The 23,705-nt window shown below is 39.1% G+C and overlaps 2 protein-coding genes across 8 annotated transcripts; both read left to right on the top strand.

Annotated features, from left to right (window-relative positions):
• The first annotated feature begins 60 nt into the window (after nt 1–60).
• On the top strand, nt 61–699 carry h2ax (H2A.X variant histone). Its single transcript, XM_077740255.1, has one exon. The coding sequence runs from the start codon at nt 137–139 to the stop codon at nt 560–562; it is 426 nt and encodes a 141-aa protein (XP_077596381.1). The 5' UTR covers nt 61–136; the 3' UTR covers nt 563–699.
• Nucleotides 700–1,883: 1,184 nt separating this feature from the next.
• phldb1a (pleckstrin homology-like domain, family B, member 1a) lies at nt 1,884–23,558 on the top strand. 7 transcript variants are annotated; one of them, XM_077740209.1, is made up of 26 exons: nt 1,884–2,053; nt 2,226–2,409; nt 5,769–5,870; nt 6,058–6,181; nt 6,462–6,632; nt 7,070–7,195; nt 8,209–9,143; nt 10,529–10,729; nt 10,906–11,037; nt 11,108–11,245; nt 11,939–12,067; nt 12,592–12,747; nt 13,104–13,214; nt 13,292–13,381; nt 13,529–13,648; nt 14,070–14,192; nt 14,302–14,454; nt 14,583–14,723; nt 15,087–15,197; nt 15,614–15,680; nt 17,953–18,097; nt 18,201–18,291; nt 18,805–18,951; nt 19,246–19,465; nt 22,283–22,368; nt 22,661–23,558. In XM_077740209.1, the coding sequence occupies exons 2-26, from the start codon at nt 2,380–2,382 to the stop codon at nt 22,799–22,801; spliced, it is 3,990 nt and encodes a 1,329-aa protein (XP_077596335.1). In that variant the 5' UTR covers nt 1,884–2,053; nt 2,226–2,379; the 3' UTR covers nt 22,802–23,558. The 7 variants fall into 7 exon arrangements, with proteins under 7 accessions (XP_077596335.1, XP_077596337.1, XP_077596338.1 ...); XM_077740211.1 differs by having other exon boundaries at nt 2,226–2,432; XM_077740212.1 differs by lacking the exon at nt 11,939–12,067.
• Nucleotides 23,559–23,705: the final 147 nt, after the last annotated feature.

Here is a 23,705-nt window from a genome sequence, read left to right as displayed (position 1 = left end):
TAAGCCAACCACGCGATAGAGAATCGTCATAAAAGCCAATCACGCAAAAGGGCGTGACGAACCAGGCGTTTTATATCCGGGTTGTGCACCGTGTGTTAAACATTCTAACGTTTTACGTGCCTTGAAGAACCCTACTATGTCTGGAAGAGGAAAAACCGGCAAGGCCCGCGCCAAGGCCAAGACCCGAAGCTCCAGGGCTGGTCTCCAGTTCCCTGTTGGTCGAGTCCACCGTCTTTTGCGCAAAGGGAACTATGCCGAGCGTGTAGGTGCTGGAGCTCCGGTGTACCTAGCAGCCGTGCTGGAGTATCTCACCGCTGAAGTCCTCGAGTTGGCTGGAAATGCTGCCCGGGACAATAAGAAGACTCGCATCATTCCCCGCCATCTCCAGCTGGCGGTTCGCAACGATGAGGAACTGAACAAACTTCTTGGTGGCGTTACTATTGCCCAAGGTGGAGTCCTACCCAATATCCAGGCCGTCTTGCTTCCAAAGAAGACCGGACAGGCTGCCCAGAGTTCTGGCAAGGGCGGAAAGAAGCCCACATCGCAATCGCAGGAGTATTAGCAACACCGCTAACGTTTTTGTCTTAAATCAAAGGCCCTTTTAAGGGCCGCCACGAGACTTTTAAAGAGCTATTTCTCATGCTTTTAATTCCCAATTACCCTTTTGTCCTCTCCAAATAAACGCATTTGTTAAAAGCTGCTGTCTTTTGACTGCGCGGTTTTTCTACAATTGCTAATGGTGGAAGTTACCCTGCAACATCTGAATTTGACCAATGCCACAGATTAAGCTCAAGTTCACTAAGATCTCAACTTTATTAAAATGTATTTCCCCCACTCAAACGCGGTGGAAGATAGTGCCTAATTGTTAGCCTTATTAAAATAGCTTAACTTTGCGCCAAAAGCCTTTTGTGAATACGGTGAAGGCGGGCCTTTTCTTCTGCAGAATACACTCAAAGTGGGTGAAATTGAATAACCTCACAATTTCCCGGGTTTGCTAATTTGCAAGCAGAATATGTGCAAAACTGGCACAAGTGTGCATGTTCTTTTTTAAATCTGCTAGTTAGCGTGTATACGCGGAATGTCCACTAGATGTCGCCATTGTGTTCTAAATGAAAAAAATGTTTTTACCTTGAAATTAGTGACTTACAAAATTTTGTGTTAAATATTTCATTTCAAATTTGCATTTAAATTGATGAGGGGCAAAACCAACCACACAAACTTACTTTGTACATTGAAAAGATAAATTGATATGATGATGATGATGATGATGATATTAACTTCTGATAAACATAAGCCATGGCACGTGCATAAAACAAATACTAGAGAGCTTGTTTTACAATTTGCCAGAAAACGGAAGACCATTACATTCTTCAATTTGCATTAACCATTTTTTTTTTTTAGAAATTAACAGTGGATGACACACTGATCGTTGTGTGAATTTAACCGGTCTGAGATTTTCAGCATCCTGAACATTTGTCATCTGTGATTTTGAGCCACTTGGAAATGTATTTTTTTTAAAGGCCCTGCAGCCTTCCAAAATTGAGCACAAGACAGCCTGAACCAATTACTCTGGCCTTGGAAACGTGTCAATGAGCGTGAGCAAGTGGCAAGCTAAAAATTCTACGCTGGGAGGAGATTATAAAATATATTTTGGCTCTCATGACTGTAAATTCCACTGTACAGTTTCAGATGTGACAAAGCAAAAGTAGTTTGTTACATAAGAGTCTGCTCCACATGTGCTTTGATGAATTTCCACTAAATATCACAAGTCCAAGAAGTTAAAGATCTTGAATAGCTCTTTAGCACAAAGCCACATGGATTGAATTTAACAATAGCGTAAGAAATGATAGGTTACGCGAGCAAGAGCTGGAAAGAGGGACGTCCCTGGCAGCGGGCTGAATGTGGATGCCTTGAGTGGAACTGAACATATTTTCCTCTTCAGGGAGAAAGACTGGCTTGAAAGGATTAGAACGGCTGTCACGTCTTGTTTCTTCATCATCATCCATCTAAAATGGCTTTACAGGCAACAGGATAAAGTTGACAACCAGACTGGGTAATGAGCAAATATTTGTTTACTGGAGTATGACATTGATTGCATGTGGTAGAGAGATATGGAAAAGTGACTATAATATACCAATTTGACTCTTTCAAGCAATTTATGAAGTGCCAAATCTGCAAATGTGTTTCTTTTTATATCAATGTATAATTTTTCTTTCATCCCACAGGTGCTTTTCTACATTGCAAGCAGGTGGAATTATCTCATTTCTACTGAGTATGAGATCATGAGTTGAAAGCACCATAAATGGATGCTTTTGTTAGAAGTTTCATGCTCTTTGGAGATCAAGCGTCCAGTGGGGGACTCTTAAGGAATTGTAGCGGATGAAGAATTTGCCCCAAAAGGATTATAAGGTACAACAAATGTGCCTGAGTGAGTGAGTATGCAGTATTTCTAAATTAAAACCATACTGTTAGGAAAATATTGTAGTTTTCAGAAACTATTGTGGCAAGATGGACATATTAAGATTGACAGCATGATATTTTAGTACGAATTAAATGATTAAAATGATAAAACACATGTACACACTTGCTATAACTTCTAACTGTTCCATCATTTGTGTTTTAAATGCCACTAAAAAAACATCAGAGAGTTTTTCAAAGCAGCAGTTAGCCCATAATGACAGAGCGATCAAAATGACATTTTTTTTTCTCAAATAACTTGTCATGGATACTAAAAAAATCATTTCAACACACACACACAAGTCTGCAGATGCTAAGTTTGCCTGATTTTCATGATGACAGGTTTATTTACAATGAGTATACCAATGAAGCTTCATTGCAATGTTGATCCATTGTCTGATTGCAAGTGCTTTTAATCCATCCAATAGCAGCAGTTCTTCCTAAGATCAGGAAATGGAACATATGTAGGAAAATACCTTTCTGTTTTTGATAAGGATGTGCATACTTGCTGTCATAGGAGCCAAATGTTTTCTTTTCCATCTGTTCTGGTCTTCTCTTCTACCTTTTTGCAACTCATTCATGCAGACATCCTGTAGACATCTGGTCTGCTGCTCAGTGACAGCAGGTCGGTCATGCAAGTTCACTGCAAACAGAATTCCTCAGAAACCACTGTAACTAGTAGGTACACATTGATCTGATGCAAATTTCAAGGAGCCATATTAGATTAGACCAGCAGAGGGGCCTGGCAAAGTCAGCTGGGATATGCTCCAGCACACCTCGCGACCCTAGTGAGGATAAAGCAGTTGAGAAAATGAGTTTTCTTAACAATTGTCATTTAACTGCACATAGGTCTGGATTATTATTATTTTTTTGGTGTGACTCATTGGTATGTTTCATTCCTTCCATCTCCATACTGGCCCTGACCATGGGAAAAGTCTACTGGGACCAATAGCGGCCGGGTTATTTCTCCCACTCACTTCCAATGTTTCTATTGGCCTTTGAGCCTATCCTTTCCTCGGGAATGCCGAGAAAGATAGAGAATGTTTTTTTTTTTCACTTCCTGTGGTATGTCTATCCCATCATGCAATATTATCGCCACAAATGATCAAATCCCCATTTAACCTGAAAAAATCATTTTATTCCCTCAAACTCGAGGCATGAAATTAGAAGTTCTTTTCCCCACCCATCTGTCAGGCTTCATTTAAAAAAAAAAATACCCAGGGAAGGATTTCACAAAGGACCCCTATGATCACCTGGGGTGGTCCTCAGAAGGTCTCATATGGAATTTTCTGTCGTTAGAGGGAAGAGCCGTTTGAAAAAGAAAAAATCTACTGTAAGTCAGGGAAGTAACTCTGCACCAGAATGGGGAGGAGAAGTGTTTGGGAGGAGGGAAAAATAGTTAAGGAACTCAGTAGGAGAATGAAAACAGCTCCAGGCTAGACATTGACAACAATATGGATGTCGTTGAATGGATTACTGATCTGTTCCACAATTTCTGGATACTTATATAACTCTTTTGAGGACCCCGTGGCAGCATTGAGATGGTATGTCCTGCATATGTGTCAGTCCAAGTTAAAAAAACAAAAAACAAACTTGGTACCATGTTTAACTACTTGGTTCATCAATACATTGTTGTCTTCATAATTCAAAGTGCAGTCTTTATTTCTCTGGCTTAATTGTTGTTATGCCACGCTAAGCAGATGTGATTTCTCTTTAAAAGTCAGAGAACAAACCGAGCGAGGTGGCGGTGTCTATTTTCAGCAGCTCATGGCCGCTATGAAGGACATAACCGGTCCAATAATGACAGGTTGCAGTAGAAGGCCTCACATTATTTTAAAACTCCCCTCTGGCTTTGGGTGTGTTCGTTGAAATAAGCGAAGCTCGGGGGTGGTGCATGGCGGGCTTGTGTGTGAGTCACGCAGACGAGACACATGGGCCCTGGCCACGTTATCCTACCGTGGCTGACTGCGTGGCGCGCGAGAACGCTGACAGCTATATAGGGGGCTGGCAGAAGGGACGCCAAGGCTCCAATGTCAGAGCATGCTCTGTCTGTTCTATGTATCGCCGGGTATTGGGAACACTGGAGGGGATTGTCCCAGAAAGCGGTTTTGCCCGGCATTCTCATTGGGAGTGACATCAGTTGTGCAGACACAACGCCCTGTTGTCTCAGCCAGTCCAGGCTAAACTTAGAAAACCAGCAGCTGTGGATGGTTTGGGGCTCTTTATTGCGTTTCTGTCTGTCAGTGATTTCAGAATGGGACGAAGAATTTTGGATTTGATGTTTCAGTTATGTGATATTGTGCCACCAAGCTGAAATTGCCGATGCTGCAGGTACACATAATGTCAACATCGCCCAATTGCTATCCTTATTAATGATTGCAATTCCCCTTATGAAGCGATTAAAAAAACTCTACAAATGAAATGCGGCACATATTTACTCACTTAGGGCACTCTTAAAAGTCTAAAATTTCCCCCAAACTGGACCGAGTGCCCAAAAGTTATACCTTGACCATTTTTTTTATTGTGGAATTGAAATAGTTATACATCTGTGTGTCTTGTTCATTTATTTTTCAATACTCTGACATGTTTTGAGCACAGGGGTGGGCAAACTATTCTACAGTGGGTTTAATTAATTCATAAAAACGACATGATAGAGGGCCTTTTATCCTTTGGAATCAGAAATATGCAGTGTATATTCAAAATGCTTAGTATTTTCTTTCAATGACACTATGTTTACTGGAATAGTAAGAATCAAATAGGTTAGGTGATTTTTTTGGGGGGGGAGATAAACATGGCTCTTTATGCAACTACATGTGGCTTTTTGAGTCACGTCTGGATCTTATTGCTGTTGTTTCCCCTCTCATCCTCTCTTTTGATGTAACAGCGATATGCAGACAGATGCTTGTAATCGGCAACATCTGTCTGGAGACAGAGTTTTGTATCTATATGAGTCATCTTAGTGAAGGTAGGTAGGATATGTGATGTGACCCTCATTTTGCACCTGGCAAGCAAGTCTGGAATTGCAAATAAGAAAAATATCAGTCGTCCTATCTGTGATAAGCATCCAGAATTTTGCCTGGTTTAAGGCGTAAATCAATGCCATCATTCTACCCAACAAGTCCTGGAGAAACAATCCCCCCTAGTATAATAGGCAGAATCACGTGGGCTTATTATAACTGGGGCACGAGGCTCTCTATGGAAGGCACTGTTCCTATTGTAGTACAACTGTAGTGGCAGAGTTCCCACCCGTCTCGGAGATTTAATTCCATGCTTTTCTTTTCCATTTACATCCATATCTGTGCCACCTTCAGGAGCATCAGGTGTCAGGAAATTTGGACATCAGCCCTGCAGACATGGAATACCGGGGCAATGGTCCAGTGGAGAGAGGGCGTGAAACACACCAGGTCCTGCAGGTGAGTCAGTCATGCAACTCCAGGGATTATTCATGATGAAAAAACAAACTTTGCCACAGAGACTGTTTTTTTATGAACTCACTCTCTAATGAACTCATTACGGAATACATGTAGGACTGTCTGTATCTCCATTTCTGTAAGGGTTGTTAGTGAATTTCACTCTTTTCAAACCATCTCCCTTCGACAGGGTACTCCTTTAGACCTGATTGAGACTGGCAAGTCACTGAAAGTTCAGGCAGAGCGTCCCCATCTGGTCAGTTTGGGAAGTGGGCGCTTGAGCACAGCAATCACTTTACTGCCATTGCAGGAAGGTAATGTGTGTTCACTATAATATGTTTGTATGTGTCTATTTGATATTACAGTGTGGTGTTTTTTAGCCTCAATTCTGAGAGCTCCAACTTTCCAATGCGGACAAAGTGAATAAAATGACAGCAGACGCTGTCATACTAAACGCATCTCTGCAGCGTAGCACCTGTCACTCCACACTCAACTATAGAATGCAGTGACAACATTTGGGCCCATGCGCTTTTGACCTCTGTTATTTTATTATGCACGAATGCACGTGACGCTGGGAAAATATTTTTGTTGCAGGGAGGACCACACTGGGCAGTGGAGGGACGGACATCACACTGCAGGGGGCTGGCATAAAGACTCAACACTGCTACATTGAAAACCTGGCTGGAATCATTACCTTATATCCATGCGGGAACCAATGCTCTGCAGACGGACTCACCATCACCAAGCCTTTTCGTCTATCTCAAGGTAGCAAGAAGTTATTTATGGTAAAAGGAAAGAACTTTTGAATGAATGCCGTATAGTTGTTTTCTCCATCTTAAATCTGTCCAGCAATGAATGAATGTATAAATGAATATAATGTACATTAGAATTATTTTTTTTTTAAATTGACCCCTATTGTGTAATTTAATTTTTAATTTCACAGTGATTAACTCATAGCTTTACATTTTCAATAATAGAACAATGCATTTAAAATGGGAAGACTACCAGTGAATGTTTATATTTCAATGCCATTGACGGAGCTAGACGTCAAATCTATTTTACTTCTAGCCCCTCCCAATCAAAATGGATTGGATAGTGTCATCTATTGGCAGCCAATCACTTAAATGAGTGCCATACTGCATTTTGATAGACAATGTGACACAGCCTGTTAGTCACATGATCGTTTTCTTCATTATTGACAGGCTGCATGCTGTGTTTTGGTCAGTCCACTTTTTTCCGCTTCAACCATCCGGAAGAGGCCTTGAGGATGAAAAACATGCGACCAGGAGGAAGCCATACTCTAAGCACATCAAAAGCACAACAAATTGGTAAATACTTCTAATCCTGAAGCTTGATGTTCAGCAACAAATGTGGGTGGGCGTTTCTTGTTACCATTTGCATCTAATATTATTGCAAAAGTGTACATTCTTGCAAAAACAGTGCTTGCAAATCCAAAAATCATGTTGTCATATAAATATAAAACCAAGTAATGGATTATACTCATAAAATCATTTCTGCTTTGGTTGGTCTTTGAATTTGGAAGACCTTTTGATGCCACCCGTGAGTAGATTCTAAAATAGCTTGTTAAGAACTAATTATCTGCGGCCCAGTTTGAATGGGATCCGGTTTCAAATGCTGCTTTACACTTGAGGCATGTCCCCATTGTTATACACAATTATTGTGTGAGAATGGTCTACAAAACACATATATTTTTGCTTTTTTATCATACAAAATGTAAAATAAACATATTTTCTTGTTGAAATTAGGGTTCAGATTTATGTACAACTGCCCTGTTCCATGTATGCAACAGAACTGCAACTCGATGCTAAAAAATACAATTTATAACTAATTTAAGATCATAAATTCTACTAGAGTGTAAAAGGTGACACTCACCTATTGTGGCTGCAACCAAACTGACCTTATTGGACATAAAGAAGGCACCACACCCTTCCTTGTGTTGAACCCACTCTTTCCTGACCAAGCCCTGATTACATTCGGGTCCCACTGCTGCAGCTTTTATATTTAGCAACTCCAGATCCCTGAAGGATTACTATACAACTGAACAGCATAACATCCCAACCACAAAAACACAGGCCCCTCGGCATTTATCACCATCTTAGCCAACAAAGAAACAATGTCCCTATGCCTTTGAAATAACTTGTCCAAGCAAGCATTTTCTTCCTTTTTAGGGACTGCCAAATGTGACCGAGTCAGGTCCTGTCCCATGTTTGTTTAATGGCGTTTGTGCAACTGTCCTTCTATGTGTCTCTTTTTTTGTTTAACAGCTATCCTGACGCACATGTGTTTCTCTCTCTCCTTCTTCCCCCCCCCCCCCTTGCAGGCATCTTAAATGGGACGCACCATTCTTTTCCCAGGAACAGCAGCTCAAAAACCTCCAACTCAGTTAAGGACATCCATAGCGGCCTCTCACAGAAGCAGCCAGCATCCCCCAAAACGGCAAATACTTCACTTCACCGGCCCTCAGCGTTAAACGGCAGAAGCGTCACGGCGAGAGAAGAGTACAACATTTTGGCGGCAAATGCTCTGCTCGCACCTCCGCGTTCCAACGTGCCAATACCCCATCCGCGAACATCCCTCTCTACGACCTCAAATTGTAATACTGACTGCCAGAGAGTACAAGGGAGTCCCAAGCTTCTCAGGAATGTCAGGTCAGAGGTCATGTCAAGCCCCACGCTACCCAGCAGGGGGTCCGGAAGTCAAAATTCTCCACCGGTGGCAGCGGCAAGTCCTCAAATGAGAGCTTCCCCCATTCAGAGGAGACACCTCAGTCCTGGACGAGAGCCGCAACCTCACAGTGACGTTCCTCAGAGGCACAGAACTCCTGATCTCACGGGATCTACCAGCATTCCTCCTCTGAGTCCTTACGGGCCTCGCCGAGGGACTCCCGGATTGCAGCAGACCTTGACCGCTAAAGTGGTTCAGCGGAGCCCAAAGACTCATCGCAAACCCACAGTGCCATCACCAAAGCCTGAGGCCATGAGGATTTTGTACCCCCACAATCCAACTAACAATTCGGCCAATAGCCTCACCTCAGGTACTCTGTCTGGCTCATCTCCCGCCACGAGTCCTCGCACCCAAAGAAAGACGGGCGAGACCACCAACGGATCGTCGGCTAAAGACTGCAATTTTACAAAACCGTATTCGCGGGAGCGCAAGAACAGCATATCAGCCATCAGTGACAATGAGGATGAGCTTTTGGAGTACCATCGCAGGCAGAGAGAGGAGAGGCTACGCGACCAGGAAATGGAGAAGCTGGTAAGTTAGATGACCAATTTATTTACTGCTGATACAATTACAAATTGGAGGTAGCTCAGATGCATTGTCCATGACTGCATTGACATACATATTATATTGAGTCTAATATAACTTATTATGCAGGTTCTACCTTACATCATTAAGAGATGCTGGATTAAAACTATGGCTCAAATCTTCACCTATGAAATTTTTATAAGTCTTGTTTTTGAAACACTATTTACTTGCAATGTGAATTAGTGTCCAAACTATAGAAGCAATGTATATTTGACCGAGGGCCCACATCAGTGTCACAGATTCTAGATGACACACTAGCTATTCGTCATCCATTTGTCCACGCCCACTATAGCTCTTGTTCCAGCTGGCTTTTGACAGCTGAGGGTACCGCTGGGGGTAGGTGGGTGGATGGTCGCTATTTCAGGAACTCCAAGCTCTCTGGTGATAAATAAGGGTTACCGGCAATATGCAATTGAATCAGACGAGTAACAGGCTAAGATAAGCATGCAAGCATGCCAAGGTCATACACTCACTCACACTTCACACTCACAAGTTGCAACATTACATGTTTACTTACTTGTGATGGATACTGCCTTCCATAACATGCATTTATTCAACTCTAAAATGGTTATGTGCGGCTAAAAAGGTATGTTTTAATTCATGCCAGGCTGTAAGCACGTGATATGTGATATAATCAATGGAAATTGACATTAGAATTAAGAGAAATTAATGATAAAAATAAAAGCTTATTTGCATTTTCTTAAAGATTGTGCACTTGTTCCAAAGACATTTAATGACATGTTTTTAAAAAGCTTTAAAGAGATTAAAAGCATGAAGAACATGTTGCAAATCTATCTAAAAAAGCTATTTTTATTGTTTCTATTACCAACCAATATTTAATAGGATTATTCATTCAAAATTTGTACAACTTATCCTCGCCGAGTTGTTATTATTATTATTTTAGGAAAGTTCATGTCGGCCTTATTTTTAAAAATTGGGCTTATAAAAACTATAGTACACAATACCTGTTGTATCATCAGGCTAATTCTTGATTAATTCCCTCCTTTTCAACACCACTGGCCTAATTCTTCATTTAAAAAGAAGCCTTCATTTTCCTCCTTGAAAAATTGACACTATCCAAAAACTTGCAAGTAAATTGAACCAATTGCAATAAGTTAATTCTCACATATTCCAACTGATTGTAACATACTTGCCCCCCTTCCCAATACAAAATATACCATCTTTGGGCGTCTTGCTATCACATTTCAGCCGTCTAGCCGCTGTGGCTTTGGGACAGCTGCTCAAACGTGACCGTGTTTTTCAAGCGTACACTGCAACAGGATCTACAGTATGTATCAAAACCCTCTTGCTATCTCGCCTTTCTTCTGCAGGAGCGACAGAGGTTGGAGACCATTCTCAATCTGTGTGCGGGTTATAACCACGAGGACGGCGCGGCCGAGCTGGCGGGGGTTGTGAGGAGTGGGCTGCTAAGGGGAGGAAGAGGAGCAAGTGGGGATATGCAGAAGGGGAAGGAAAATGATGAAGAGGCACAGGCGGAGGAGTCCAGCAGCACAGAGAGTACCCAACAAGAGGTTATACAAAAAGATTTTCTTGTTACTTACTATTTAAATCAGGACTCTTTCTGTTTGATTTGGATATTTTGGAGTCATTTTCTGTGTATCAGTTCACTTCTTGTTGATTTGTATGTTGATTGCTACTACTTACATCATTTTTCCAAACCCTTTTTTTATACTTATTCTGATATTAGTGTGAGGAGTACTCTACCGGTCAGGACCACATCTACCTGGAAGAGGAGAGAAGCAAGATGTTGGACAGGGTGGATCATTTGAGGCACAGAGTCAGCGAGCTGGAGCAGCAGCTCAAAGAGACCAAACAAGAGGTCACAAAGTTCAATATGGATATTTTCCTATAGCATAGGTTGAAGGTGACATCTGTTTTGTTTCCTTCAGGTGGAGATGGAGCAGGCTTTACTGCAGGCCGAGAGGCAGGCAGAGCAGGAGAAGGAGGAGGCAGAACTGGAGCTTATTTCTCAACTACAGCTCAAACTCAGTCAGTTGAAAAATGCCACCCAGAGGGAGAAAGACAAGGTGAGCACAAACACTGCAGAGACAATAAACACCATGAAATGCATGCATGGGAATGTTTGACATGTGCTGAATACCAAATTGAGAGCAACTTTTACAAATCTCAAAGCATTAGTACTTATTTTGTGGTGGGTAAAGAAAAAGCCTTGCAATATTTGGAATTTGAAGACAACATTTTCCGCATGGGCTTAACCAAATTGCTTTAACACTTAACTGCTCATTCAGATCTGACTTTGCTTTTAATGTTGTTATCAATCCAACAAATAACATTAATGAAGCTTTTCAACCTTTGACAATATGACAAAATGATTCAATCAACTAAAACTGCTTTGGTCAACAATGCTTGGTTGCATGCTTTTTTTTTTGGGTAAATTGTCTTTTCAGATTAAGTGTGTGGACTAAGAATGGGCATTTGTACATGATGGAATTTCTTGAGAATTGAAAATCAAAGATTTTGGGATCACTAAACTAAAAAAATTGATGTAGGAAAAGTAATTTAACCCTTCCTTTTTTGCCAATTGTGAACACAGGCAGATGATTAGAGTAAATACAGAAACTGAAAACAACTTGTACAAATGAATAGAAAACTACAACTCATGCAATGTCACCATGCCCATTCGTAGTCGCGACACAATTTTTGGTGTGTATGCGTGTGTGTGTGTTTGTGTGTGTATGTGTGTTTCCATGTGTTTGTAGGGGAGGGCTAATGTCTCAGCAGAGCGGAAGGTCCTGGAAAAGCAGAGGAATGAGTACAATGAGCTGAAGAAGCAGTTTGATAAGTGCCCCTTGTCTCTAAGGGAAGAGTTACAGGAGCAGCTCAGAAGGGTCAGTGTTCTCACGCAGCTTATAGGCTGGCAACAGTGAGTTACCATATACTACAGAACAAAGAGAGGCATACTACTATATGTACAAAAAAACCCCAACAAGATAATAAAGTGTATATAATAGTAATAATACGTGTGCTCTCATTTCTTCTTTTGTTCAGCCTATCTTTCTTTAAATATCTTACTATGCCTTTTGTAAGTATGAGACACCAGACTATGCTTCTGCTGATTGCCTCTATTGGAATATAGAGGTGAAAACCCTGCCTTATAATCATTAACCTTAACACATTTGCTCTAAAATAGGCATGCACCATACTGCAATAATCCCTTTTAATCATTCAATGCATGTAAGGTGGAAGTAGATAAAGTATCTGTCACCGGGTCTGGTGGCAGATATGCAGAATTATTCATATTTCTGTCACTTTGGTGATTCTTCCAAATAGTTGGACACAGTAATAGGGATTATGAGTTGTTTCCTGTTTTTATATGAGTATTTTATTCAACCTTGTTTCTCTGCATGGGTAGAAAGCTGAAGCTCTGGAAGCTGGCACCAAGCAATTTGAGGAACTTGAGTTCTGCCAATTAGAAGAAGAAAGCAGTCTGGAAGAGCAAAAGGAGACACAGTGCTCGCAGTTTCTCCAGCAGCAAACTGAGTATCACTGCAGCGTGGCCAAGAGGAAGGTGACGTATATCAGAACAGCAACTCATAGTTCAGACTTTATTCCTGGTAATAGTTTTTGTTTTGGGGTTGGTGGGTGGGGGGAGGATGCTTGTTTGTAGTGTACTTTAATACATTGCTTTACATGGGTAATGTGAGTTTATTGAATACCAGGAGATTGATTACATATCAAATTTACAGCAATTTTAAGACACGAATGACACAGACACTTCAGTATGCTTTGTATTATTTCCATAGTTTTATTTGACTCTTTTACTCACTATACTATGTCATGTAATCTGTGAATAATTCACATATACCAAGGCTGGTAGTGACTGAGTTAATCTTATCATATTTTGACATCATCCTCTCTTCTTAGGAGAAAATGGCAACGCTAGATGCTCAAGTGAAGCAACTGGGTTTGCAAGTGACTAATGACTGTGAAAGGATGGCGAAAGAAAGGACGAATACTTTACAGTTGTTACATAAGGTGTGAATAGAGCCACAATAACTGAAAATGAGAATTCCTGTGTACAATACTGAATGCACTCAATGGTACTATTACAGGAGCAGGACAGGTTATGTGCCCTGGAGAACCGATACCAAACTATGACTGGTGGCAGAAACTTCCCAAAGAGCAACAGCAAAATGAAAGAGGTAAGAGAGTACAACAGAAAATGGGTATAGTACTTGGAAGACACACACACACACACACACACACACACACACACACACACACACACACACACACACACACACACACACATCATTTTGATGTTGAAATTTGCTAACCATTTTGAACAGGATTTACTCCATATCAACGAACCTGACCTTGTTTTTGACGATGACCCGTCTCATAGCCAATGTCCCTCCTCTACCTTACACATCCCTTCCCATGAAGTGTATCCCGTTAAGCCACAGGAGGTAAACACAACTGAAAGAAGAATGTCAAACAAAATATGCAGTGAATTCAAAGCATGTTTCTTTGATGCATAGATGCTCCGTAGTATTTGCTTTCTGATTGTCGGCATGCCATATCATATTGAAATGAGATTCAATGCAAGACCAAGCCCCGTTCTAAGTAGGATATCCAGCCCCGAAAGTACAACCAATGTGATTTCGGAATCCATTGATTGTGCTTGTAGGACACCAGATTGGTGAAAGGTGTCCTCTTGTGGAATATAGTTTCCCCCCTAGGCTTATTTGTATGACATTGTAGTCAACCTTGCGTTATTTGTAGAGACTGTTTGATACAGTTCTTGTATTGGATCTCATTAAGTGATGTAGCTGTACCTCATGTTGTGGCTAGTTGTTTGTCTCTGCTTATCATTGGCTGTTGATTCAGGAGTACCTGAGGATGTCAGATGTCTATAGGATGTATGGAAAGGCTTTTGTGCAAGCGCCTTCTTTCTGTCCTACTGCCATTGACTGCCTCTCTCTTGCTGGAGCTGACGCTGTGCCATGTGAGGTAGAAAGCTTGCATGATCTTTGCGTCTTTCTCTTCTGCAGTTAGTAACTGCTCGTGTCCCCCTTTTGTCACTTTTTTTCTTCCCTTTTGCACTCTTTATTTGGGCAAGGACTACATCACGGTCGGCCAGTTGAGCCACATTATTGGGGTACAGAGATTTGATCCTGTCTCTTCCTCATCCGTTGCATTATTCCAACTTGCTTCTTCTGATTACAACTTTGCGTCCCACTCAAGTGGCCCTTCCTCCCTTCTCTCTGCAAAGGTTTGGTCATAAGCATTTTTTCTAGAAAGTGTGTTGAATTGCTGAGATTCTTGCTTAAAATACTGGCCCTTGTTGATGCTTTTGGTTCTTGTCCTTTGGCCGCTCTGTTTTTTCTTTCACCACTTCAGAGCCAGCCTGAGCTCAACGGGAATGCAATGCCTTCTATTAACCTTGAACGATGGTACCAGGACATCGTTGCTGCAAGGGAGCCTCCATCCAGCCCACCACCGCTACCTGCCAAATCTTTTTCCGCACGCAGACATGGGCAGGTAAACTCACGACTCGCGAAATGAGGTGATCAGGGAGCGTGCAGGGAACCAATGAGGAGTCAAAGTAATTGTAAATGAATTATTTTATACCTGTCAACTTATACGTTTTCCCGCATTTAATTCAAAGCTTTCTAAACTGAATTACTTGATGTAACAGGTTAATCGTTGCATCACTAAAGTATGCACTTGTATCCTGTTATCATAATTTTGGTGAGGAGATGTTTACAGAAAGGTAGCGGCCACTTTTGTGCAAAAGCTACTGAAACATATTAAACAAATAATGAACAAAGATGTGTGATTACTATATGTGAATAAAGGGAAATTTATTCCTACATCGTGTAAAAGCAAGTTCTATTCTTTCAGTTGCTGAAGTCAAAAGCAGAGGGTGAAGTTGGTCACATGGTACCGTGTTTTACTGCAAACTGCGTGACATCTGAGCCTCAATCCACTCTCAAACATGACAAAACTTCCAAGGTGAGAACATTATCATTCACTAAATCAAACAGGATTGTATGGTTGGGAACCACATATGTGAAAAATCTCCCTGATGTGGATAATTTGCCCCAAAAATTTGTATTCTTCACAGACAGAGTATTTCAGTTATTGTTTAGTTATTATTATGCAAAGTCTTTCTAACTCATTGCCTGCCATTGACAACAATAAACGTCCTATTTGTCAGACCTCCACTTGGCTCGAGTGGTTACCACGTCAGCCTCACAGCTCTGGGGTCCTGGGTTTAAATCCAGATCAGTCCACCTTGCATGTTCTTCTTCCCTTGGCTTGTGTGGATTTTCTTTGGGTACTCCGGTTTACTCCAAAATTCCAAAAAATGAATTACTCGGATATATTGTAAATATTTTCAACCATTTGTCCTGCTTTGTGTATTTAAGGGGCTTCACTTAATGCTGAGAGACGTACCAAACCCTTTGGATATGGACACCAGGATGGGGAAAAAAGGTAGATAAACTACACGGCAAACCTTCACCGCTTTGTGGCTTTTTAAAAAAATCTTAAGTATATATATATAAAAAAAACAATTTATAAAAATGTCAAAATCCACACTGAAACTCGCAAGTGGAAGACTGGGAGGGGATGAAAATGGCGTTGAAAAATGGTGGAAGTCAGGGCAGGGCTTCTTCTTTGGCGTTAAAATGGGTTTGCTTTGGATTATATTACATTTTACAATATTTAAAGTATTTACACTATTTCAATATATAGACAATTGTCTAAATTGTCAGAATAAAATCCTACTACTAGTTTTACTTTGTTGGTATTGGCACTAACCTGTCACGACCAGCAGAGAGCAACACCCTTCTATGAGAGCTATGTGTCCTGTTAATGGTTTTCTTTTCATTGGACTTCTTCTCAAGACACTCAAATGATGACAAATGAAAGTGTAGTCACTTGGTGGTGTTGTGGTTAACTCACCTGTCTCTTGTCTGGGAGACCTGGGTTTAATTCCCGGTTGGGACACTTTTTCACTTAGTTGTTTCTGTGGACATCTTGTCGAGACATTCAAAGGATTACAGAGAAAAGTGTAGCCACTTGGTTGGCGCAGAGGTTAGATCACTGGACTCCCGTGTGGGAGACCTGGGTTCGATTCCTGGTCGAGACACTTTTTCACTTAGTTGTTTCTTTGGACTTCTTCTCAAGAAACTCAAATGATTACAGAGAATAGTGTAGTTACTTGGATGGCGCAGAGGTTAGATCACTGGACTCCCATCTGGGAGACCTGGGTTCGATTCCCGGTTGGGACACTTTTTCACTTAGTTGTTTCTGTGAACTTCTTCTAAAAATACTCAAATGATTACAAAGAAAAGTGTAGTCACTTAGTTGGCGCAGAGGTTAGATCACTGGACTCCCGTGTGGGAGACCTGGGTTCGATTCCCGCTGCCGTCGTTTGGCTGAAAATACTTGGAAAGAAGAATTGGTCAATGGAATAAGAAGAAGGGGAAAAAAAAAAGAAAAATCTTTTTAATTTATATTAAACACTTAGTCATACTTTTCAGCAAAAGGTTATATTCCGAACTGCCTTCGGCAGTTCGGAAGACAGTTGAAGGACCTGTATGTGCGAAAGGCGTTCTCGGGTCGGCCTTCGGCCGACCCTCGACCGCTTGCTTGGTCAGTGAACCGCCGACACCGGGAAGCGAACTCACGTTCTCTCGGTGCAAAGGCGAGTGTGCAACCCACTACACCAACTCGTGCCCCACTTATACAAGGGTGTTGAAACGTTTTATCCTAGGAAATGGGGTGAAACACTTAGTCATTTTTTGGACAAAATGCTTCATACACCACTGAATACTTATACACTTAAACACTTATTCAGTTAAACACTTAGGCAGTTGTACATATTCTTTTACCTGAACAATTGTGGGAAAATCTTTGCCTGCACTGGGAATTGAACCCAGGACCACAGAGGTGGCAGACTGATGACTTAACCACTGGGCCACCACACTGTGAGAGAAGTTAGTAATACTTATACTTTTATCTCATTCATTTACCTGAATAATATTTGGAAAATATTTGCCTGCACTGGGAATTGAACCCAGGACCACAGAGGTGGGAGACTGATGACTTATCCATTGGGCCACCACCCTGTGAGAGAAAGCAGCAGTACTTTTAAATTTACCTCATTCATTTACCTGAATAATATTGGGAAAATCTTTGCATGCACTGGGATTTGAACCCAGGAACTCAGAGGTGGCAGACTAATGACTTATCCATTGGGCCACCACCCTGTGAGAGAAAGCAGCAGTACTTGTAAATTTACCTCATTCATTTACCTGAATAATATTGGGAAAATCTTTGCTTGCACTTGGATTTGAACCCAGGACTACAGAGGTGGGAGACTGATGACTTATCCACTGGGCCACCACCCTGTGAGAGAAAGCAGTAGTACTTGTAAATTCACCCCTCCAAAAAAAGCAAAATAAAAGGCTTGGGATTGTTTCTTAAACTCAAGTTGTAATGCTCTTGGTACATTTAGCCTTAACTCAAATTGATAAGATATAGAAAAAAAAAAATTGAAATTTGGTCTTTGATTTGCAAACTTTACTTTTTGAATATGGAATTTTGCCAAAGAGAACATAACATTTTATGAAATAGCTTCTATCTAGTTCTATTCCTTTAAAACAAAACATAACAAAACATTTCCTTAAAATATTTGAACGATTGCTCAACTTTACCGCTGATAGGTCAAGCTAAAAAGCTCCTTTCCTCTCTTCCTTAGATCCTTCTCCCACAATCCATCACTCCATCCTGCATCATCAGTGTTTATCTGGCAGTAACCAGGCATATGACACCCTAAGCCTGGAGAGCTCTGACAGTCTGGAAACCAGCATCTCCACCAGCAACTCGGCATGCACGCCAGAAAGGTGAGGAGGAATACAATACAAATTTTGCCATTCCAAGGTCAGTTTCATCTTGGGTTATCCCTTAACATTTCAGTGAATTTTGTGTGTGTGTTTTTTGTGCTAGTGCTTCCGGTTTGGAGACCCAAAGGCTGGAGGAAATGGAAAAAATGTTGAAGGAGGCTCAGCGGGAGAAAGCAAGGCTCATTGAGCATAGAGTATGGCCAAATATTATCATATCGGAGTTATACTTTGCCTATAAAGTGATGTATTGGAACTGACTGTTTTGAGGGGTACCAAAATCAACCTTATGTTTAATATCTGCTCCATTTTCCGCGGCCTTAACCACCATTCGAACCCGGAACCTTGAATTGTGTAGTAGATATGCCTTGTACTCTTTTTGGAGTATATCTCTTTCCAATTGCCATCAGTAATCTCAGGATGGTGAAATGCTGTTGTAAAATATAACTTTGTCTCTTTGATTCATTTCTACATGTTGACACATTGTACATTCAATTGCGAATGTGTAAAAGCAGCAAAGGCTCATTTTACATCAGCCGAGCATCTTCTTTTATATATACAGACTTTGGGGATCTATTTGACAAAATCTGCGATTGGGACTTGAATTCTCCTGTGGCGCCTTTCACTTTTTATGGCAATATTTGACTAGCGTTTACGTATTCGCCCTCTCTGTTCTTCTCCCTATCGGCGGGCGCCTACCGTGCTCTCAGGAGAGGGAGGCCCAGAGTCGACGGCATCTGCTGGAAGAGGAACGGAAGCGACGCGAGGACGCCGAGAGGAGGCTCCTGGATGAGACGGCCCACAGGAGGAGGCTAGTGGAGGAGGAGGTGAAGATGAGGGAGAAACACTTTTCCCAGGTCAGTGGAGATAGTAGTAGCACTGAAACATAAAGTCAAATTCAGTACATCAAAATTAGGATTGCATTTCATTTCATTCCTGCTGGTGGCGGTTTAATTATTATAATTATTTTTGAATACTCTTTGACAAGACTCAACAAATTAATTTGTGTGTAAAATATAGGGACAATGGGGCTTCAAACTACTACCGAAGCAAAATATGTAAAAAAAAAAAATAAATGATTTCCTTATTAAAACAGATAAACAATGTACTGCAATTTTAATATTGAAAATATACCGTGTTTTCCATTGCAGGCCCGTCCAATGACACGCTACCTTCCCAACCTTAAGGAGGAGTTTGATTTGCGCTCCCACGTGGAGTCGTCGGGCCACAGCGTGGACACGTGCCCCTTCGTGATCCTCACAGAGAAAATGTGCAAGGGTCACCTGGTCAAAATGGGCGGCAAAATCAAATCGTGGAAAAAACGCTGGTTCGTTTTTGATCGTCTCAAGAGAAACTTCTGCTACTATGTGGGTAAGCACCTATACCGACAATAGGCCATGATGGGGTTTAACTCATTATCTGCCAGGCCTCCAAGTCAATGAAATTCGGACACTGTTTCCCAACATTTATTGAATGAAGTCCTTTCTTTTCCCAAAGACCAACTAAATCCATTAGGCCGATGGATTGATTTAGGAAAAAGCCCCAGATTAGAGGGATCAAGTTTGAACCCGTTCATTAAAAACTCTGAACTTCCTGTTTTAAACTTTCAGTCCGAGTGTGATTAACACGCTCAAGGCAACAACAGCAACACCGAGGGTGTCCTGTTTTTTTTTTTTTTACTCCTTAAAGTCAAACAACTACGGTTCATCTGGAAGCAGACACTAATTAAAGCAAGTGGGCTTTTCTTTTAAAAGCACATCCAAATTGATGAAGTCAAGATACCGGCCCGATTTTTAATGATAACCGATTATTCGAGGAATTTATCGGTTCTATTTGAACGTATTACTTTATAATTTAGGGCCAAAATAATTAGCGGCTATTTTTTTTGTAAATGACGCGCAAATATGCTGGCGCTCACTTGTCGAGCCCAGCTCACTCCTGACGAAGACGGTGATGATGACGCTGATGAAATACGGTGCAAGGGTTTCCGGAGATGTGTTTTTTTTTCTCGGGCGAAGGCTAGCTCCTGGCTTATTCGTGACTGATCAAATGAAACTTGCATTTGAAAAACATTTATCTCATTACTAAGCAACTTTGGCTATAGAAAAAAAGGCCAAGCAAGGGAGGGTGGTAAAAAAAGGGAAGGCGGCATTTCAAATGGTTGCCCTTAATTGTTGCTGGATGTTTGTCTCTTCTTTATGCACATTTTGTTCTTATTTGAACAGTATCGTAACTTGAAACCTGTTTCGTTGACAAAAAAATATGTCTTGCGGCCTCAGAAGCTTTAGTCTGAGAGCATTTTGGGGTTTTACAATGGGTCTGTTTGATTGAGGGAAAACAAGTCAGATTAATGGGATGTTTAGGACTTCGGGCAAAGCTTCAATTAGACTCGTACCGGTAATTAACTTTTACCCTGTCTCTGAAATAATGTCTTTTTTTTTTTTTACCCCCCTCTTATTACCAAGTATTGCTATCAACCTGTCTTGCCCCCAAACAACATTTTGAGCACATATTTTCCAGTTAACTTTGAGAAAAATGTGTATAATTATTAATATAGTATTACTATATATACATATGCATATACATATATACATATACATATATACATATACATATATACATATACATATATACATATACATATATACATATACATATATACATATACATATATACATATACATATATACATATACATATATACATATACACATATACATATACACATATACATATATACATATACATATATACATATATACATATACACATATATACATATATACATATATACATATACACATATACACATATACACATATACATATACATATACATATACATATACATATACATATACATATACATATACATATACATATACATATACATATACATATATACATATATACATATATACATATATACATATATACATATATACATATATACATATATACATATATACATATATACATATATACATATATACATATATACATATATACATATATACATATATACATATATACATATATACATATATACATATATACATATATACATATATACATATATACATATATACATATATACATATATACATATATACATATATACATATATACATATATACATATATACATATATACATATATACATATATACATATATACATATATACATATATACATATATACATATATACATATATACATATATACATATATACATATATACATATATACATATATACATATATACATATATACATATATACATATATACATATATACATATATACATATATACATATATACATATATACATATATACATATATACATATATACATATATACATATATACATATATACATATATACATATATACATATATACATATATACATATATACATATATACATATATACATATATACATATATACATATATACATATATACATATATACATATATACATATATACATATATACATATATACATATATACATATATACATATATACATATATACATATACACATATACATATACACATATACGTATATACATATACACATACACATACACATACATATACACATATACACATATACACATATACGCATATACGCATACACATATACACATACATATACACATACATATACACATACATATACACATATATACATATACACATATACACACATACACATATACACACATACACATATACACATATACACATACATATACACATACATATACACACATACACACATATACACATACATATACACATATACATATATACATATACATATACATATACATATATACATATATACATATACATATATACATATACACATATACATATATACATATACATATATACATATACATATATACATATACATATATACATATACATATATACATATACATATATACATATACATATATACATATACATATATACATATACATATATACATATACATATATACATATACATATATACATATACATATATACATATACATATATACATATACATATATACATATACATATATACATATATATATAATTATATAATTAAATATATTATTATATAATAAAAATATGGATTATTTTAATTGTATTTCTATATTCATTTGACATTGTTTTCTGCTCTCCCAGACAAGCACGAAACAAAGCTGAAAGGACTCATTTACTTCCAGGCTATTGAAGAGGTTTATTATGATCACCTTCGCATTGCTACCAAGGTAATTGCTTCCTCTTTACCAAATCTAATCATTATTAACAACAAATTTCACCTTAAGTCACATGCACTGTTTACAAAAAAATTCGACAGCATGGACTAAATCAAAAACCATTTCATACAACAAATATATCATGTTGCAAATGAAGGTCAACGGAAAAGCCCGGCCCTAAAAAAAAATATTTCCATTTGCTTTAATATTTGCCTGTACTGTTTGTCTTTGAGGAAATACACATGCAGCAGGTGCATGTTGCTTTCTTTGAAGACAATTTTAAGCATCTCAACCTCTCCTCCAGAGCCCCAACCCGTCTCTGACCTTCTGCGTGAAGACTCATGACCGCCTTTACTACATGGTGGCGCCTTCCCCGGAGGCTATGCGGATCTGGATGGATGTCATAGTAACGGGCGCCGAGGGCTACACGCAATTCATGAGCTGAGGGACCTTGCGGAAGGATGACGGAGGGCATCCAAGCCAGAAAGCGAAGCGTTTAAAAGAGAAGGTGAAATGGATGTCACGCCGCCGACGCCAAAGCGAAGGACGTCGGCGATGTGAAGGCCTGGTGAGCCGCTAAAGGCTTTAAAAGACCTGTCAGAAGTGCTCCAAAAGAATTCATGAGGGGTTTCAGATCCCTCATAAATGTTCTCTTACCATGACAGCTCTGATTATTTTAGCGTAATTTTATAAAAGAATATTCTAAGAACGCCAATCTTTTGATTGCAGATTCATTCTTAACGCTTTCTTTATATCAAATATGTATCTTTTTTTTGCTATTTTTAATCCATTTAAACCCTATCAACTAAAGGGAAAAGTGAATATCAATATTTTTTAATGTTTCTTATCCTTTTGCATCTTGCTGCCAAGATATTTGTATTTTAATGTTTATACTGCTGCTTTGACAACAGATCTATAGAAAAATATTACAATATAATGGCATTTTACATAGAATATAAACTTATATATTAAAAATATGAAAAATAATACAGATGACATTATGCCTTATCATGTAATTGTAAATCTACATATGTGAAAAAAATTGTATAATAAAAATATATGGTGCTTCATTTATGGTCTTTGGTTGCTTGTAGTTTATGTTTTAAAACTTGTTGATGAGCACATTTTTTATTAATGACCTCAAATATGTAATATTTAATGAGCTGCTTGTATTCAGATTTAAATAAACAGACCTACACACACTTGTAAATCTTCATTACAATTTTTCAATTTGCATAAGAAGAATGAGGTTATTTCATTTGTTACCTAGTTTGTTGTGGCGTTATTAATCTTGGGAATTTAATCAAAGACAATAATTCACTGCTAATACTTAAAGAAACTTCAATTAG

This window comes from Stigmatopora nigra, chromosome 19, assembly GCF_051989575.1.
Source record: "Stigmatopora nigra isolate UIUO_SnigA chromosome 19, RoL_Snig_1.1, whole genome shotgun sequence".
NCBI lineage: Eukaryota > Metazoa > Chordata > Actinopteri > Syngnathiformes > Syngnathidae > Stigmatopora > Stigmatopora nigra.
Note: the sequence above shows the minus strand (reverse complement) of the source record. Positions and strands in the feature narration are given on the sequence as shown.

Excerpts from the sequence above, each read along its gene's own strand:
- h2ax (XM_077740255.1), top strand. The coding sequence starts at position 137 with ATGTCTGGAAGAGGAAAAACCGGCAAGGCCCGCGCCAAGGCCAAGACC.
- phldb1a (XM_077740209.1), top strand. The coding sequence starts at position 2,380 with ATGAAGAATTTGCCCCAAAAGGATTATAAG. Across the intron at positions 6,633-7,069 it reads GCCTTTTCGTCTATCTCAAG|GCTGCATGCTGTGTTTTGGT; the intron begins GTAGCAAGAAGT and ends CATTATTGACAG. Across the intron at positions 11,246-11,938 it reads CCCAGAGGGAGAAAGACAAG|GGGAGGGCTAATGTCTCAGC; the intron begins GTGAGCACAAAC and ends ATGTGTTTGTAG.